The 19,539-nt window shown below is 48.3% G+C and overlaps 1 protein-coding gene across 1 annotated transcript in view; it reads right to left on the reverse strand.

Moving 5' to 3' along the window:
- Cacng3 (calcium voltage-gated channel auxiliary subunit gamma 3) overlaps positions 1 to 19,539 on the reverse strand; it is a 77,485-nt gene that overhangs the window by 7,552 nt on the left and 50,394 nt on the right. Inside the window, exon 2 of the mRNA XM_010623467.3 lies at positions 4,139 to 4,222. Coding sequence (XP_010621769.1) covers positions 4,139 to 4,222 — 84 coding nt within the window. The remainder of the gene's footprint in view (positions 1 to 4,138; positions 4,223 to 19,539) is intronic.

Below are 19,539 nucleotides of genomic sequence, written 5' to 3' on the forward strand. Positions count from 1 at the left end.
TTTTTTTTTTTTTTTTTTTTTTTTTTTTGGTACTGGGGATCAAACTTGGGACCTTGCGCTTGCGAGGCAGGTGGCAGCACCACTGAGCTAAATCCCTGGCCCAAGATTTCCATTTTATATTGGGACCTGCAAATTATGTAGTCAGAATCAGGAGAGGTGGCATGTGCCTGTTATCCCCGCACTCTGGGAAGGGTGGGAGGCAGCTTTAGTCTGGAGGCCCTGGATTTAATCCCCAGTACACAAACAGACAACTGTTGCCCGCCTTGAGTATAGGGACCCTCCTATTAGACTGTCAGGCCCCTCATCTAAACACAGAGCCTTCTGGGACCCACACCCCCATTTGAGTAATGCAGAGCCTGGCAAAGCCCACTAAAGACCCATGAGTCACAGATGAACAAATGATTTATTTGCTGCACAGACATTTATCGAGTATCCGAGGTGCTGTGCGAGGTGCTGGGGGAGCTGTGGACTGTAAGGACTACAGAGCTCAGGCGCAGCACTTGGAAACGGGCTGTGGCCAAGGAGTCAGAGCAGGATCTGGGAGGCTGTGGATAACGTGTGCTTTCTGGATGAAGGAGAGGCTCTGAGGGTCCAGGAGGGTGTTCCACAGTGGGGGGTCCTAATATTTGCTCAACTGGTATAGGAGCGTAGATGTTCCTCTGCTCACAGTGGGGTGTGACCCAGAGAGCCTATGGAACACGGAAAGTATCTTTGGTCAGAAACACGTTGAGCGTTGCAGCAACATAGCACACCACAGACTCAGTTGCTCCTCCTGGTGATCGCGTGGCTGACCGGGAGCCACAGCTGCCCTGTGCACCCACGATGAGCATACAGCGATTGCTAGCTCAGGAGAGGACCCAAGTTCAAGGTCTGAAACCAGAGTTTTAACAGATGTGTGTCTCTTTAGCACCATTGTGAAGTTGAATAATCATAGGTGAAGTATTTTAAGCTGGGACTTTGTTTCCTGGTGTGGTCAGGTTAGAATACATGGGCTGGATGCATTCTTTATTCAGTGGTGTCCAGAAGAGGCCAGGGGCCTGTCCTCAGGGGGCTTCTGTTCTAACAGAGAGGACAGGCATGGCCAACTACACAAGGTGCAGGGCCTTGAGCAAAACTAAACCATGAGGACTTTCATTCCAGAATTGTCAAGGTAGCACTGAGCCTTGGGTGGGGCCCTTCTGAAGTCAGGGCCAAGTGACCAGTGACATAAGAGAGCCAGGGGCTTGGCCTAGAGAAGTGCTAAGGGGTTGGACTCGGCATATATGGTACTGGGGACTGAGCCCGAGGCCTTTGCACTGAGCTGTACCTCCAGCCCTTTTTTAAGCCTTTGTTTTAAGATGGGTCATACTGTAAGACTTGAATAGGCTAAAGTGACTCCATGCTAATAGGCCAGACTGTGCTTCTTCATATGCTAATTGCTACCTTGGTTAACAGCCCGCCCAGGGGCAAATGGTTTGACAAAAGGTGACCCTAGAACATTTCCTGCATAAGATAAGCAATGTGTTTGCAGTCTTGTTCTGTGAATTCCCTGACTCTTTGTTTAGAAAAACCTTATAAAAAGTACCTCAGCCCCTGAGCAGTTGCCTCTCTGAGCCACCTGGCTCCGGGAGTGCCGTCTGGCCAGACTAATAAAGGTCTTTTACCATCTAGGCTGGTGTGTTCCTTCCTGGGTTTCTCGGTTCTCCGTCGTGTTCCCGGAGCCTCGCTGGGTGTTAGGGCCCAGCCTCGTGGAGGCCTTTCGGCTGTTCACGCTCCGTGGAGTAGAAGTGAGACTTTAGGTCTTACAATACTAAGCTATCCAGTCTCCTGGACAGAGTTCTGGGATTGGAGCAGTAGGCCACTGTGCCTAACTTCACATGTGTATGATGTTTTGAAGGCAAAGCCACCGGAATTTGCTGGTGGATCTGCTGCGAGAGGAGAAGGAGCTGGGAATGAATGGAGCCACAGTGCTCTGAGTCAGGAGGGAATAGCGGATCCCTTGCCCACAAAGGGCGCCTGGTTCAGGGATGTGTGGGGAGGCTCATTTGGCTGCAATAGTCTCAAGGCTGAGTTCCTGTTGCTCATTGTTCTGGGGTCGCCGTAATATGGCTCCAGTGTGTTTGTTTATTGCCCATGAAAACGTGCTCAGACCTAACTGCGGGGCTCCTTCCCGGCCGCCACAACTGCTTTGTCTGCTTGTTTTTCAGTTTTCTGAAAGTCTGGTGACTGATGTAGCTGGGCAGGGGGTCGATTGCCTGACAGGTGGATGGAGGAGCCCCGGGGGAGGGGCAAGAGCACAGGGCAGGAGGGCTTCTCTTGCTGAAGGAATAGGATTTGTGCATGTGTCTCAAGGTGGCCTGACAGGGGCAGCCCAGGGTCCCAGACAGTGGTGCCTCTCCCAGCTCTGCTGTGATAGTGACCTTTTGGGACCCATTATGGTCAGACTAGAACCCCCTGGGAGAGAGAGGCTGCTGGCTCTGACCCCTGAGGATCTGACCCCCTGTGGCTGCTGGCCTGCCCTGCTGGTCTGCAGATCTTTGCTACCTTGTGGTTTATGTTGGAGCTCAGGGAATGATACCCTGAAAATATAGTGGTGTTTTGTTTTTTGCAGGCTGAGTAATTTTCTCTAAAGGAAGTTAAAAGGCCTTTGGAAAGCAGGCTCAGAATCAAGGTCCCTCTGACCTTGTCTCCCCCTTGGTTGCCCCCAAGTGCGAGGAGAAGCGTTTTGCAAAGTTCCCTTATCTGCCTGAAGTCCCAGCCCACCAGAGAAGAAGCAGTGACCTCTGGGGTCTTTCCTGAGTTTCATTAACTAAACTTGCTTAGTAGGAAGAAAGACTGAAGTCTGTTCACACAGCGGGGTAGATGTCCCATGCCACTGCCTCCCTTTGGGCCCCTAGAGAAGCCTTTTGATCCACTGTCTGTCCTGCAGGCCTGACCTTGTCCCAGGCCACTGTGTGCTCTCCAAGCCTATGGAGTTCCCTGAAAAATTATTTACTCTTCTCCATTCTCTCTCTTCCCTATGGAAGAGGGCAGTGTAAGTTTCTAAATCATATTGGACTAGTGAGTAATCATATTCTAGTGATTTTCCAACATGCTGTGGTATTCTCCTGTTTTGCTTGTTCATAGATTTTTATGCCATTTGTGTGCGTGTGGGGTGCTGGGGGTGGAACTCAAGTAAAGCCAAGAAATGCTCTTCCTCTGAGCTCCTTCCCCAGCTTCCCCACCCCCCTTTTTTTAAACCAGGAATCGAACTTGGGACAGGTGGCAGAACCACTGAGCTAAATTCCTGGCCCTCTTTTTCATTTTTATTTTGAGACAGGGTCTCGTTAAGTTACTCAAGCTGGGATCAAGCTTGAGATCCTCCTGCCGCAGCTGAGTATGTAGGTGTGAGCAGCCGTATATACTTTTCCTCCTTTCCCCCGATTTATTGTGTCTTTTGTCAGTTCATTCCAGTGAAACTTCAGAGGTCAGAGGGAAACTTCCCTTCTCTTCAACTCTTGCAGGAGGCAGAGCTGTCCCTTGTGGCCCCTCTAGAAGGTGTGAGCTCAGGGGTCCTGGGTGTGGACGTGGCTTATTTCTAATGGATCCAGCCAGGGTGGGAGGAGACTCATCTGTAGTTTCTAAAAATTACACGCATGACCCCTGGATTTGCACCTGTGCTCTTGGCCCAGGCCCCCACAATACTCAGGGCCACTTTCCTCCAGCGGTTCAGAGTACCCATCTGGGATTTGTGGACTAACCTTTAAAGCGATCATTTGCATTGTGTATTGACAGAAATTGCTTGAATATTCAATGTCCTAAGTTTATTTGATGTAGAGAGATTTTTTTTTTTTAATTTCACAAAAAGGTTAACCTTTGAAATGTGCCCAAAGGAAATGCTCTGAATGTTTGAAGCTCTTGAATAATCTTGGTCGTGGAAGTGTATATGTGGTGTGTGTGAGACGGAAAGGTAGCTGTTTCCTAAACGGGGCAGTCACCGCTTGGTGCCCCCCCCCCGTGATGTCAGACCCTATTCTTTGACTCGTTACCAAGAGCAGATTCTGTAAACTCAAGCTGAAGCTTCTGTGCCCTCAGGGACAGACGACGAAGAACCCAGGGCCCACAGGCAATTGGGTGACGGCAGGGGACCCCGCCATCCTCCCAGGATCAGGGAACTTACGCAGGAGATACTCGGCCGTGTCCTGTTCATAATCTGCATCTTCAGGGAAGTGGTCGATTTTCTTGCACACACCTCGGAAAGCTCCTGTGGAGACAAACATGGTGCTGAGCCGAGGGGAGGAGGCAGGGTCCTGGGGCCCTAAGACTCATGGCATCTACTGCATGGTGTAGAGCCTCCTCCTGGTTATTAGCAGCTGTGCAATAGTACGCCTGGTAGCATCTTCAGGTAAGGCACAGATAGAAGAGCATCTGCTATAGTTTAAACCTTGAATGTCGTCCAAGGGCCCGTGTGTCCCCAGCTTATGGTGCTGGTGGGAACCTTTAGGAGGTGGGGCCTAGCAGAAGGTAGTTAGGTCACTGGGGGCCTTTGGGGCCCGGGGGCCTCCCTCTCTTTTTGTTTCCCAGTCTCCAGGAAGTGAGTAGCTTTGCCCCACCATTGTGGTGCTCTGCCTGCCAGGATGTTCTGCTTCCACACTGGCACCAAACAAAGGGGGCCAAAGGACCATGCAGCGAAACCTCTTAACCCATAGCCTAAGAAACACCCCTCCCCGCAACTGGTGAAGGCGAAAAGGAGGTAGAATTTGAGAGCATTGATTTGTATTCCCGTTTTGTGGACGAAGAAATTTGGCTTAAGAATTGTGCCTCAGATCACTCCCAGAAGTAGTAGAACCAGGATTCCCAACAAGATCTGGGCATTCTGGTATAGTCCATTGGCTCCAAGGACACTCAGTATTGACCACAGGCCCCTCCCCTTTCCTCTGTCCCTTGCTGTGTGGCTCAGCCCTTGGGAAGCCACACAGGCTGAGGATGCAGTCAAAGAAACTGTCAGTGCTTTCTTTGCTTCAGCATAAACTTGACTTAGCTCATCCTGTGTGTTTGATAATCATCCTGGGTGCTTATTAACTAGACAATTAACCAATCTCTGGGGCAGTTAATGGCTTTGTCAGTTCTCATAAGAGACAGTGTTCAGAATGGCCACAACACAGTGTGAAACTATGCATTCTTGTCCGTGGGGGTGAGGGGCAGTGTTGTGCTGTAAGAAGCAGAGGAGGTAGAGACCCAGGCAGAGCTGGGCTTGTATTTCAGAGCAGCCATTGTAAGATTGCAAAAAGGCTGTATGTGAACCTAAGGTAATTTCTGAGAAGCTGCAGGCATATCAGAAGAATAACTGCCACTTATTAAATGCTTCCAATAGTCCAGGCCCAGAGATAAAGCCTTACATCCCCTATCTCATGTACTCTTACCCACCAGCCCAGGGAGAAAGTGCTATTGATATCAGCATTTGGGTGAGGAAACAAGAAACACAGAAGTGATTAAGGTGTCACAGTTGCTAAGTGATAGAATCAATATTTGAGTCCAGGCTCCAAAGCCTGTGGTTTCACTATTGCTGTATGAATAGCTATTATTATTACATCTACTATCATTATGACTGTTATTATCTAATAATGATAAAAGTACGATCTGTTTAATCCTTACCATAAAAAGGCTCCAAGCGAGGACATTTCACAATAATTGTGATGGAATATGTAGGACATTTCTTTGGTTCTGAGTCTCTGTACACAGGCAAAGAATAGATCCAAAGCCAACAAATAATCCAGACAAGAAGACTCAAGGAAATTCTTAAAAGACAAACTCGAAGCATCTCCCCTCATATTGATAAAAGGCCTTCATTTTTCTTGTTCAGATTTCAAAGTTTCAATTACATATTTCTATTTGATGCTAAGCCTTCCAGTTGACTGGATAATAAATCATAATAAGTAACACATTACACATTTATTATATACCATCTGAGCATGTTAATGTTTTATCCTCTTTAGTTCTCAAAACACCTGATGTTACAATGCTTATTTTATAAATGAGAAAACTGAGGCTTAGCCAAATAGATTTACCCAATGCCTTAGCTAGGAAATAGTTTACTCAAGTGTAGGTCTGGCCGACCCCAGGGTCAGTACTCCCAAGCACTGTCATGACCTGTGCTCTCTTGAATGCTTTAGAGTTGTAAGCAAATCCTTCACCAACTTCTGTGGCCCACTCCCTGCTATTGGCTATGGCAATGAACTGGACTAGTGGTTTCCCCATCAACCATACTTTTTCCACGATGGGCAGGGCAAGGGTGTCGGTAGTGGCATTCCTTCACTATTAGCTACTTTATGTACACCAGGAAATATTTCGCAGGACGGAAAGAGCAGGCAAAAATCATCCTAAGATTAGGCAGAATTTGTGGGAATTAGGAACTATGCACACAGCTGCATCTGCATGTGAAATGGTCTTTTGCAGGGGGACTTTAAGCAGCTGAAAATGAAGACTTAGAACCAGCAACCACCAGTAGCTCCTGAAAGTGGACATTGACTTTTAATGGTCTGATGTTACCTACCACCTATTTTTGTTCAAGCCGTAAGCTAAAAATGGTGTTTTCATAGTTAGACAATTGGGGGAAAAATCAGAAGAAGAATGTTATCTAATGTAAAAACTGTGAAATTCAGATTCTGGCCTCTGTAAATAAAGTTTTATTGAAACACAACCATACCCATTTGTTTATACAGTTTCAGTGGAACCTTTTAGGCTGCTGTGGCAGAGTTGAATATGATGGAGACAGTAAAGCTGGAAATATTTGCTCTCTGGCCTTTTAAGGAAAAAAGAAAGTGAGGAACCCTAGTCTAAAGATTTCTGTAAGCAGAAAGCAAAGAGTTTGGGGCCTCCTGAGGTAGAGAACACAGTCTAGACTGGTGCTTCTAAAGCACGGAATGGTGGGCTTCTGCAAACTGTATTTGCTTTGTGGTTTTGTTTGCTTGTTTGCTTTAATTGCCGTATTTTATTGCATATTTTATTTAAAAAATTAAATATGTCACTGTGATTTAGAATTCAGGGCATATTGTGTGAAAACCCTGATTTGCAGTTTCTCTTAGAACTCCAAGAACCTTGTCTCACGTTTCCACATGACAGCAACTCTTTGTAGCTGAGCATCAGCGATCCTCTTAGGCATGGGCACAAGTTCCGCAGTTAGCCAACTTCCCCATTGACCCTTAGGACATTTGCCTGTCCCTGTAGACATTTGAGCTAATACATATTTGGGAAGAACCCAGTTTTTGGGGTGACGCTTTGGATCAAACTGGACTCGGTCACCTACATCAAATTGTCTCTTCCAACCTCAGCTGCTTCTTCGACCAGAGGAAGGTAATCGTAGTAACCTCCTGGAGTTGTCAAGAGAATTAATCATAGCTACAGTGACAGTCGATGTTTTCAGCACTTTACACATAAATCTTTTAATCAGCAATGACACGAAGCACTTAGTACAGCTCCTGGCACATAGTAAGAACTCAATAAATTAAAGCTATTACTACTGTTGGTTTTGGTAGGTATTTTGGGACCAGAAGAGACACACTTGCGACATGGTGAGATTTTAAAAAGCAACATAAAAAGAAAGGAAATCACGAGTTTCCCTCAAGGAAGACACACTGAAAATGGAGCTCTGGCACCCCAAGTCACACACCCATCAAGAAATGAACTTGGCCATTCGTATCAGTAGCATATTGTTGGCTCCCAGAATAACCACTAATTAGCATTTTTTTATATTTCCTCCCAGGCTTTCCCCCCTATGCTTTCACACAAAAATGATTTAACAAGCTTGGGATCATGCTGTTCTTCTCACTTACATTTCCTTAAGAGTATTTCCCTAAGTCAGTAAATCTAAGAAAGTGGAATGAGGTGGGACTTGTCCAAAACTGCAAAGGCTGGAACCCCGAGAGTTGCCGAGAATATCTAAGCTGCAAGGATTGTCAGGAAACAGAAGAAAACACGGTTCCGACACAGCTGTAAGCTGAAGCCCTGGGGCAGAGAGAAGCAGAAACCAGCAGCCAGTGAAACAAACCAGGCAAAGGATCCAGGGGATTGAGTCTGGGGACCGTTCCAGAGGCTACAAGGAGAGGGGGTGGGGGACCCAGTACAGGCAGGGGTGAGGACTGAGCACCAAGAACCACAAGAACTCATGGGAGGAGCTTTGAAATGGGAGATGCAACTGGCAGAGATCCTCTGAGCTGTCGAGGTACGAGGTACGAGGTAGGACAGCAGGGACTGGCTTTGTGGTGACTGTGGCTTTCCTGGGTGAAGATCACACTGATAGGTTACCTCTGCTCTAGGCAATGAAAGAATATTTCCTTCATGGGTGGAAAGGTGTATTCCTTAACACTCCTTGAAAGTCAAACCCTTGGAGTTTTCCTATTAAAATCAAGAATGAGATAATGCTCACCAACCCTCTGATAGTGAGCTCTACAAGGTCTAGTTAGCACAAGAATTCAGTTCGAAGCAATAGAAAAAGTGAAATAAAAGCACCATTTTTTTTTTCCTGGATGATAGAATTAGTCTATTTGGGAAAATGAAAGCAATTTGTTAGAAAAAATTATTAGAATGAATGAAAGGGCTCAGGAAGGTAGTTACTTACAGTATATTAAGTTATACAACAAAGCTGTAATAAGTCATTGTAGTACTTGCATTTAAGAATAACATTTATTTTTTGCAATACAGGGAATTGTAAAGAAAGCAACAAGCAGTCCATTATCCCATATTCAGATAATCCTTGCTAAATTAAAAGGATATATGTATGTGGTTAGAAAATTCGAAGGATTTAAATTCAAGGAAGGATTTAAAGTGAGAGCAACACCCCCCAACACAACTGTTCTCGCCTAACTCAGTAGAATGATTTCTGTTACCTGAATGTTGAGTGAAATCACGGCGAAGCTGAGATTTGAAGGTTAATTAGAAGTTAATCAGAGGAGGAAAGGTGTGTCTCTCCAAGCAGAGGGAATCGCTTGTGATGAGAGAGAATGAGCAGCAGAGAAACTCTCTTGGGAGCTCTAAGTAGCTCGAGGCGCTGGAGATCCTGGACCCGTACGCGCCCAGGGAGGGGACGGGTGACAACGGGGCTGTGATGATTGGGTTTAGGTCCTAGGGGTTCACTGGTGGCCAAGACAGAGACTCTGGTCCTCAGGCCTCACTGAGAAGAGAAACTCTAGCTCAGGAAATGAATGAACAAGATGCCCGTGCTTTGAGGGAAGCAAGACGAGGCTGCCATGGTGTCTGCGTGGGACAGGGGCGCCCAGGGAGGGGACGGGTGACAACGGGGCTGTGATGATTGGGTTTAGGTCCTAGGGGTTCACTGGTGGCCAAGACAGAGACTCTGGTCCTCAGGCCTCACTGAGAAGAGAAACTCTAGCTCAGGAAATGAATGAACAAGATGCCCGTGCTTTGAGGGAAGCAAGACGAGGCTGCCATGGTGTCTGCGTGGGACAGGGGCAGGTGTGGGTAACTCTGGCTTCAGGGAAAGGGAGTGGGATCTGAGCTCAGACCTGAGAACAGAGGAGAGGCCGGCTACACAGAGAGCCGGGGAAAGGGGCTCGAGCTGGAGGGCACTGCAAGGCGTGCAGGCTCGGGGCGGGAACGAGCTCCACCCATCCGAGGGAGCGAAGGGAGATGGGGGACAGGACTAACGTGGCAGTTGGCTGGGTCCATCAGCTGCTCTCTGGCTGCCCCTACGCACGGGATTGAGTGTGCTCCCATCCCGGCTCTTCCTCAAGGTTGGGGGCAACCAGGTTTGGGGTCACCTAAAAAATCTACAAGGTCCTGGGTTGCTTCCAAGCGTCCAAGTGTGGGAAGGAGTCTGAAAATGGAGGCGTCGGGTTTTCTGATTGTGGACGTTCTTGTCAACTGTGCCCAGGAAGTGATACTGCCAAGCTGCGGGAGGGAGGGGTTTAGAGTCCCTCCCTGAGCGTTTCCTGATCCTGGGACGTGGTCATCCACAACCATGAAGCGGGGCTAAGGCTGCTCAGCTGTGGGTTTTAAGTCAGATGATGGCAGTCTGGGGGAAATACAGGCTGCCGCTTGTTGTCACAGGCTGTTGTTTGACCTGTACCGGGGGAGTGAAGTTGCAGGAACCCAAGCTTTGGAGGAGACTTGAGTAGGTAGCCCTGTCCCAGCGCTTCTGTCTGTTTGGCTGGGTGATTTCATGTGATGGACTGAATGCTTGTATCTCCCCTAAACCCATGCTAAAATCCTAGTCTGTAAGGCAGTGGTCCCGAGCATAGAGGCCTCGTAAATGGGATTAATTATGGGAAGGGATCCTCCCCATGTAAAGATGGAATCAGAAAAGGGCAATAGGCAAAGCTGAAAGTTCTCACCGGAACCAGGCCACACTTGCATCCTGATCTCAGATTTCTTCCTTCTGGAATTGCGAGAGATAAATTCCAAATGCTTAGCAACCACCCAGTCTGTGACATTTTGTTATAGCACCCCACCCGAATGAGACACTTTCGGCATGTTATTCATTGCTCTGCGCCTAGATCGCCTCACTTTTGGAGTGTTGATTATCTCCTGATTGGTGGGAGTTCCCAAAGAAATCATTCTATCACCTGCTTCTTATTTGATGAACTCGTGGGGCAGTGGGGACGGCTCCTTGGTCACTCACAGCGCTGCAGAGCAGGCACCTGGTGGCCTGAGAAGTGTGCATTAGGGGGCCGGATGACTGGATTTGAATCCCGACTCTGCCTCAGATTGGCTGCAGATTACTTCGCTTATGTGTGCCCTTGTTTTCTCATCTGCGATGAGGATAATAGCTGTGTCCTCCTCTCGGGGTTTTTTCATGAGGGGAAGAGGAGTCAGTATTTGTCAAGTGCTTTAGAGAAATGCTTCGGATGAGGTAAGTTTATGGAAGGGTACGTGAACGCGATAACTACTGTACATTTAAAGATGGGGAAAATGAGGCATAATGCTGAAGTCTGACTGAAGTTTTATTTTCAGGCAAAGTCTGGCTAAGTCGCCCAGGCTGGCCTTGACCTTGCAATCCTCCCACCTGAGCCTTCTGATAGCCAGGATTACAGGCATGTGCCACTGTGCCTGACTCAAAATCCACATAACACAAGCCTGGGTGCCAAGCGGAGTGGAAGCAGGGGACCCCTGTGATGATAATGTCACTACCTTCCCTATCTTGTGTCTGGAAGGAGAGGAAGCCAGTGGGAAGCTAGGGACTTTGGCCTCCCTCTACCCTCGCAGGGACTCACATACACACGTGCAGACCTGTGCGTGCGGTGCCTACGCCCAGGCAGGGTTACTGCCAGTGGCAAGCCTGAAGAGCCGCCCGTCCCTGGAGGGAAGGCACCTGGCTCACCTGCGAGGCCGTGTTTGGCTCAGGGCCAGATGGAGTTTTTCCGGATCCTTTGAAAATAGCTTTGCATCTAGTGCTTTTGGCTTCAAGTCAAGCAATCTTTAACCTGGAGAAGAGAGGCCTGGGGAAATTAGACTGTCATCCAAGGTCAGCTTTCCTGAAGGAAGAGTTCCCCAGGATGGGCCTCCTCCAGTGGAAGGAAAGGACAGCAGCAGAGCTGTGATGGTCTCCCAGAAGGGCCTATGCACACATCCATCTCTACTGGGCAGTGAGCAGCCCCCAGGGAGGGAGTGGGACAAGCTTTGATGGCTGTAGGTTCACTCCACCTACTTCTGAGCAAGCTCTGGACATCCGCCCTACACTCTGAGGGAAAGCATGCACCCCCAACCAGCCCACTGAGTCACTCCCCATGCCTAGAACCACATCCAGCCCAGAAACAAGGTCAATCCAGTTTCTGGAGCTCAGTATTCAACCCCAAGTCTCATTGATACAACCAGATTCCAGGTTCCAAAGTCCAGTTCAGAGAGTGAAACTAAAACCCACAAAGACCGGGGTGTCAGGTCCAGTGATGTAAGTCCTTTGTTAGATCCTTGTTTGATGGATTTGCCTTGACACACGGGAAGAGGAGCAAATATCAGGTTTGTTTATGCTCCTTGAGTGCTTGGGTTAAGAAATCAAAAGCAACGCTTTGACTGTGAGAATGTTTGGGGTCTTTGTGCTACAGTAGATCTCTGTTATCTGAAGATAAGACTATCTGAAAACAACAGTTCTCAACCCTGACACGCATGGGAATTGCTTTAAGGATTTAAGGAAGATGGGAGGATGGACACCTACAGAGGTCTGTGTTGTTTCCCCAGAAATTCCCAATGAATCTGGGGCATTTGGCATTTCCACAGGTCCCAAGAAAAGCCTCAGTGTGTGGCCATGGCCTTGAGGAGTACACTTATAAGTAAGAGCGATTATTTCAGGGTACACAGTGAAAGCTGACGCTGTGCTTCCGACGTTGCCATGAATGTGCAGTCAGGACTCAGGAAAATGTTTGTTTTTCCTGATCTCTCTCTATACTGCATTAGAGCGAACATAAAAGTAAGTCGTGTTGATCTGGGAGTGGGGGCGGAGAGCATCATTTTTCTGATAAAGTCACACAATGGTCTAATGTAAAATCCTTCACTTTCCTGGCAAGATCACAAATTTTGATTTTCACAGCAGGATCACAAAGTGGTTCATTTTTGCAAAAAAAATTGTTTTTGAACATGTCATCAGTTTTCCCAAGGGCTCTGCCAATCCTTTGATGTTGAAACCATTGGATGTGTCTGTCATGCCATCATCCATGTCAATTTTCTCTCCTTCCATTGTTCGTTTGTGTCCCGCCGGCAGGCTCTTGTGTGCCCATGGTTGGCACATCGCATTTTGCCTTCTGTTTGGTTTGTGTTGTCACATGCTGATGAGAGCTCGCAATCAGAGAGAAGCTGCCAGACAGACACTGGGAGCGGCAAAGCGTTACATGCGGTGAGGGTGGGAGGTGGGGGCAGAGCAGTTCGAAACCGGCTTTAGAAGTGGTCGGGTCCTTAATGCCCACAGTCATATCAAGAGAGGGCTTATTTGCTTGTTCATGAAACCTCACATGTGCAGGATCTGGATAATAAATTCATGGCTAATGAGGACCCTGAGCTGAACTTGATCTCTCTGAGCAATGTGAAGCAGTTAGTTGGGGTATAGCAATTATGAGTTATGGCTTCTAATAAAAGAACCAGAAGAGTGAGTGAGCAAGTTAATGGGAGATAAACATCCCTGAGTGGAACAGAAGTGCTGTTGGTGCACATTCTTTTGTCTCACAGTTGTCTGCAGAGGCCCCTGTGTTCCACGAAACATGGTCCTGAGCACTTGGAATTTATCAGTGTACAAATCAGACTAGGATCTGGATCTCGAGGCTGTGATATTCCAATGGAGAAAGACCCAGAGTAAATAAATGAAATGGATCTAGCAGTAAAAATGGAAAGATAATTTCAGAGAGTGGTAAGTTCCAGGAAAATAATAAATCCTGGATAGAGAGAGAGAGAGAGAAAGAGAGAGAGAGAGAGAGAGATTGTGGCCAGTGGTGTAGGTGGTGGACAGACATGAGTTTGAGTGGACAGGGGAGGGCTGTCTGAGAAAGTCATTTTTGTTAGTCAGCTTTCTGCCACTATGACAAAATACTTGAGAAAAACTACTTAAAAGGAGAAAAAGATTTATTTCGTTTCATGGTTTCAGTCAATGTTTCTTGGTCCCATTGCTTTTGGCCTGTGGTGAGGCAAAGCATCATGGTCGGGTACACATGGAAGAGCAAAGTTGCTCACCTCATGGTGGCCAGGAAGCAAAAAGAGAGAGAGAGAGATAGGAGGAGTCCAGGGTGCCAGTGTCTCCTTCCAGGTCATGCTGTCAGTGACCTAACTTCCTCCCACTAGGCCCCACCTCCTAAAATCTCTACCACCTTCCAACAGTGCCATTAGCTGGGATCAAGTGTTCAACAGACGAGCAATTAGAAGACATTTAAGATGAAAATCACAATGTCATTTATGGGAAGATTTGAGATAAAAGTCTTCCAGAAAAAGGGAGCCACAAAAGCAAAGGCCTCATGGAAGGAGAACACTTAGTGGTTTTCCAGAACCCAGACAAGTGTACAGCCACGAGCAGAGGGAATGAGAGTAGAAGCAGGTTAAGGCCAGGCCCATGAAGGAGCCATGCAGATCACCAAGAATTTTCTAGGCCAGGGTGGAAACAGAAAAGAGTGTGGTTCATGCTTTTGGAGGACTTTGAGAAATGCAATCTGATCAGTGTTAATGTTCGCTTTGGGTGCTCGGGACTTGCAGAGGACAGAAGTGAAAGTGCATCTTAGAGGAATCATTGAAGGTGACCTTGAACTTTCGAAGAAACGACTGACAATGGGATGAAACAGCAGCCACATCTGCTCAGAGCCAGGTGCCCCATCTTGAAGGTGTCCTGCAAGACGCCCGGATGGGAATTGAGTGAGGATGGGCGGGCTGTCAGTGCTGCACATCCTCTGCACATGGTGAATTGCCCTGTTTTTATTTGTGACTGCTGTTGAGTGCTTTGCTTAATCAACATACTGGGTGGCCTTGGGAAACTTGGGGTAAAATGTTTTCCCTAGTACTTAACCAGCTGGTTGATCTGGTGTCCAAGTGAAGCCCCCATTTGGCCTACAGCCCAGGCTCTGGTCAGTCCAGGGGCACAGAGCCTGGAGCCCAGCCACCCCAGCCTACATGGCAGGGCAAGTTGTAGTCCCTGAGTCTGGGGTGACAGCCACGCAGGAGTGCAGAGAGGCAGAGAATGAGACCTGGATTTATCTTATGTGTGACATTTACAAAAAATCCAGAAGTTTGCTGATCTGCCTTATTTAATAACAGTATTGTTATTTCAATGTTGGGTATCAATGAGGGTGGAATGGTCTCTATGGTCACTTTCTTGTTTAGAGTTCCAAAGTCATCATGGGGGAATACTGAAGACTGAACCCAACCTTTTCACTGAGCTACATTCTCCAGATCCTTTTCTTTTTTAAAAAAATGTTGATACAGGTTTCGCTACATTGCTAGACTGCCCAAGCTGGGCTCACACCCGGGATCCAGGTCCTGCCTTGGCTCCCAGAGTGTTGGGGTTACAGGTGTGCACCACCACCCTGGCCTCTAAAATCTCAATCCTGCCTTAGAGGGCATTCAGAGGGACGAAGCACTCATTCCCTTTTCAGACTGCAGAGGTTTCTGTGGTGCGGCCGGGGCTCTGGAGACAAAGGTTGGAAGAGAGCAAGGTCCATGGCAGTGGCCCCTTCTTTTTAAGCACTTGTCCCTGGTGACATCTGTCCTGTATAGGAGACTGGAAAAATTGGGCCCACTCTGGCTGTGTGAGTCACCTGGGCTCCTGGTGTGTGTGTGTTTATGAAATGTGTTCCTGTGTCCCTGCACAATGTACTCATTTGCCCCTGAGAACCCAAGAACCCAGAACTTGGAGGCTCGCCACAGCCAGGAGGAGAGCTGTGCTCTGATTTTGGGGCGGTGCTCAGCCTCTGCAGTGCCCACACGCCGAAGGACCAGGCCTCTGTGAGTGCCTGTGGCTGGGGACACACAGGGTGGGCGTGGAGCGAGGGTGTGGGGAAGGGGATCCCAAGACTGGTGCTGGGGATGCAGGTGTCCCCGAGTCTGTGTGGTGGAAATGTCATCCCCAGGTGACAGTAGTGAGGGGTGGGGCCTCTAAGAGGTGACAGATCGGGGGCTGTGCCCTTGTGGCGGGATCAGCCACTACGGTGGGAGTGGGGTAGGTATGAGGGAGCGGGCTCCAGATGAAAGGATGAGCGTGCTCGCGCTCTCTTTCTGTCCTCCCCTACCTTCTGCCTTCTGCTGTGGGATTGCACAGCCAGAAGCCCTCACCAGATGGGGCCGCTTGGCCTTGGAAGTCCCTGACTCTGGAACTGTAAGGAATAAATCTCTATTCTTTCTACATCATCCAGTCTCAGGTATTCTGTTACAGAAGCACGAAATAGATTAAGAGGACTCATTTGAAATCTTCCAGCCAGAAAGTGTCACCACTAGGGTAAAGTCTGAGTCCCTGACCCCAGGGATGGGTACAGTGCTGGCCAGTTCCCTAGACCTGGTCTCCGCTGTCATAGGCTCTGAATTGTTCCCGAGCACAGATTTTTAATTTTATTTCTTTTCAAACTACTGGGGATTCAAATCAGGGCCTTCACACTGAGCCACCACTACAGCCCCTTTGATAAAGGGTTTCCCTAAGTCTCTAAGTTTCCCAGGTGGGTCTTGAATTTGCCACCCTCCTGCTTCAGCCTCCCAAAGCACCGGGTTACAGGTGTGCATTCCTCTTGGCTGAGTTCCTCGCCTGGCCACAGAGATGCCCTGACAGTCCTGAGGGAGGTTCACTGCGCAGCTTTTAGCCTAGGCCTCCGTATCAGACTCTGTCATTTGTTTGCTGCCCTCCACTGGGAGAATGTACAAGGCTCACTGACAAGATAGCATGAGGTGGTTTGGAGTTCAAAATTTTATTTTACATCCCAGTCTGACACCACTAAAAGAAACAATCCAGAAGTTTCCCTTTTTTAAAAGTGGCATCTCTTAATTCCCGAGAGGCTAATGCTTGCTTCTGCCCAGCAAGTTCCATAAACGTGTGTGGAACCGAAACTGAAGCCCATGAGTAACTATGTATGAAGAGCCTGGCTTTCTGAACTTTCGTGTCCTTAGGACCTTGCTAAATGGAGAAGCAGAAGACAGGCTCCTGAATCTGGCACCAGCTACTAACTGCTCATTCCGACCTCTGCTGGTCAGCTCTGCCCGGCGCTAACAGACTCACTTGCAAGCAAATCCATCCAGGGCCCTGACATTTATCCGGCATCTTTTACTCTCTTCTATTCATTAAGCATGGGTGGTTGCCATAGCAACCATTAACTGCACCTGACATCCAGGAATAGTCACAGCGCTCTGAGCAAACACCACACTGGGACTCTGCTCTGCCAGGTACGGAGTCCAGCGGCCCCTCTGTCTTTCAGGGACGTCCTGGGGGGCTCCCCAGGGTCTGAGCTGCCCTCCAGGTCTTGGCTGGGGTCAGGACTTGGGACAGAAGAAAGGAGGTGGGGCTCCTCCTGCACACCCATTTCTCCCCACCTACCAAGACCGTAGCATCTTGGCCAAGCGATGGGAGGGGCCTGTACCCAAGGAGGGGTGTGATGTGATAGGAAGAGGAGGAAGGCAGAGGGGACCCCTGGAGGCCTTAGCCATGGGTGCAAATGTGTCTGGGAAATGCAGAGAAGGTAATGCAGAGCACGGGCCCCTGTGCACGTGTGCGTTTGCATGTGTGGGGAGCACACACCTCCCAGCCGCTGGGCCTCTGCATCCATGCCTGTCTCCCCAGAGTGCTTGGGCCCCAGCCTCTCAAGCATGTACTGCCACTCCCTTTGGAGCGAGCTAATCATCTTGTCACACTATTGCCTCCTTTACTTCCTAACTTCCTCATAAGCCCCACTGTGTCTTAAACATCTTGCAAGTCAGGCTATAAAGGAGGGGCTACATAAGTATTTCTTGAATGTCTCTTCTGTGAATATGCTGGGAAGCTTTAGACAAAGTGGCTTTCTGTTGGGAGGTGACAAGAATCCTTAACGTGGATTGTGAGGTCTAATGAGATCTGGTCTTTTTTCATCTCCAGATTTTCTCCCCAAACCCCCCCCGCAAAGGTTTTGCTTTTTCTCTTCTGCCTCAGGGCCTTTGCCTGTGCACTCCTTGCCTTGAGCATCCCTCCCTATCCTCCTCCCCCTTTGATTAATTCTTCCTTGTACTTAAGATCTTGCTGTGAATATGTCCTCAGGCTGATGCAATCTGATTATTCTCATAGCACCCTCGGCTTCTCTTTCAGGGACATATTATAAATAATTAATTATGGGCTTAATTATGCCTGTTTATTCTATTCTACTTTGAACTCCATAAGAGCACAGTGTTTTGTTTGCTGGTATGTTCCTAGTGCCTGGCACATAGTAGGTTGTTAAATCAGTGAGTGAATGGATAAATGAATGGGGCAAATATTATTTCCTCCAAGTCTGGGCTCTTCTTTAAGCATCATTTGTGGGCATCTCCCCATGAACATCATTTGAGCCCCTGGATCCAACCATACTTGAATTAAGTTGTTTTAGTTATTTTCTCATTGCTTGGACAAAATACTCAATACCCACAAATTAAAGGAAGAAAGGTTTATCGTAGCCCACAGTTTGTAGAGGTTTCAGTCCACTGTCGGTAGTTTCCAGAGGGAGGCAGCATGCAGAAGGGCAAGGCAAAGGGGAAACAGTCCATGGCGCAGCAGGCAGGAGGCAGTGAAGCCTCCCTTCTTCCCCTTTTTATTCCATCCAGGCTGCAAGCCTATTGGTTGGTGCCACCCACACCCAGATTGGGTTTTCCCTCTTCAGTAAATCCATCATCCATCCACATGCAGAACCATGCTAAACAGATTGGTGGACTAATACAGTATCACACACCCATGATCCAGCCAGTCCTCACTGGCCCACCTATGAGCACATGCAGCTTTGGGGGACATCAAGACATAAGCCATAACACAAGTAAACCTTTGGTTTTCCAGTTCTACAAGCTAATAGTCCCTCATGTCTAACCCTGCCCCCCCCTTTTTTGGCTTTTTGAGACAGGGTCTCACTATGTAGTTGAGACTGACCTGGAACTCACTATGTAGCCGAGGCTGGTCTTGAACTCACAGCGATCCTCCTGCTTCAGCCTCCCGAGTGCTGGGATAACAGGCATGCACCACCACGCCCAGCTTAACCCTGCTTATTTCAAAATGAATTTCTACCATTTACAATCAAGAGTCTTCGCAACAGGCTCGCCTTCCTGGAACAACAGAACTGACTATGTATTAAGCTCTAACCATATCGGTTTCCCAGTCCTAGCTTAGCCCCAGGTCCATCCTACAGGCCTTAGCAACTCACATCCTTTTCCTGATCTCAGTTTCCCTGTTTGTGAAGTCAGGCTCTCAGCCACCTTTCCTACCTCCTGGGCTTCCTGTGAGTATCAGCTGGAGCAATGAGCATTAACTGGCTCATAAACTCTGACTCACTGGCTCACAATGCAGAACAGTCCTGAGCACGTTCCTCCCGGGAGCGGAAGTCACTGAGGCTGTGCTCGGCAACATGTTCTCAGCTTCCTTGACACAACTCTGTGATCTGCTTCTGGGACTCAGGGAAGGGAAAACCAGGGCCACTGAGGAGGTCCAGGCTTGGGAGTGTGACAGAATGACATGAGATGAGGATACACTGTGGGTGCCTCTCCTGATGCACCAACTGCTATTTCCTAGCCTCATTCTGTGAACCTCATAGCTTCTTTGGTTGCATGGGATGAAAAATCCATCAGGTGCCAGCATAAATAGAAGACAACCCAGACCCAAGGCACGCACCCCTCCTGCAGGAGAGGGAATTGGCTGAGATCAAAGAATCAGCTAGGACTAAATCCTCGCCCCCCTCCCTGAAGGACAGAACTCATAGCAAATTTATCTGTTGGCTTCACTCAATAAATAGCTATAAGCCACCTACCAGCCCCCTTCTGTGCAAGGCTGCAAGCCACAGAGAGCTCCAGAGATCTGGGAAGTGGGGAGAGATTAGAAAGACTTCAATCAGCTATCAGCTAGGAGACTTTAGAGCAGAAGGAGGGGCTCTGGAGAAGGGTGATGCGGTGAGAGCTGCCTCAGGTGAGTGCTCCCGC

This window comes from Fukomys damarensis, unplaced genomic scaffold (assembly GCF_012274545.1).
Source record: "Fukomys damarensis isolate Sample0158 unplaced genomic scaffold, DMR_v1.0_HiC HiC_scaffold_34, whole genome shotgun sequence".
Classification (NCBI taxonomy): domain Eukaryota; kingdom Metazoa; phylum Chordata; class Mammalia; order Rodentia; family Bathyergidae; genus Fukomys; species Fukomys damarensis.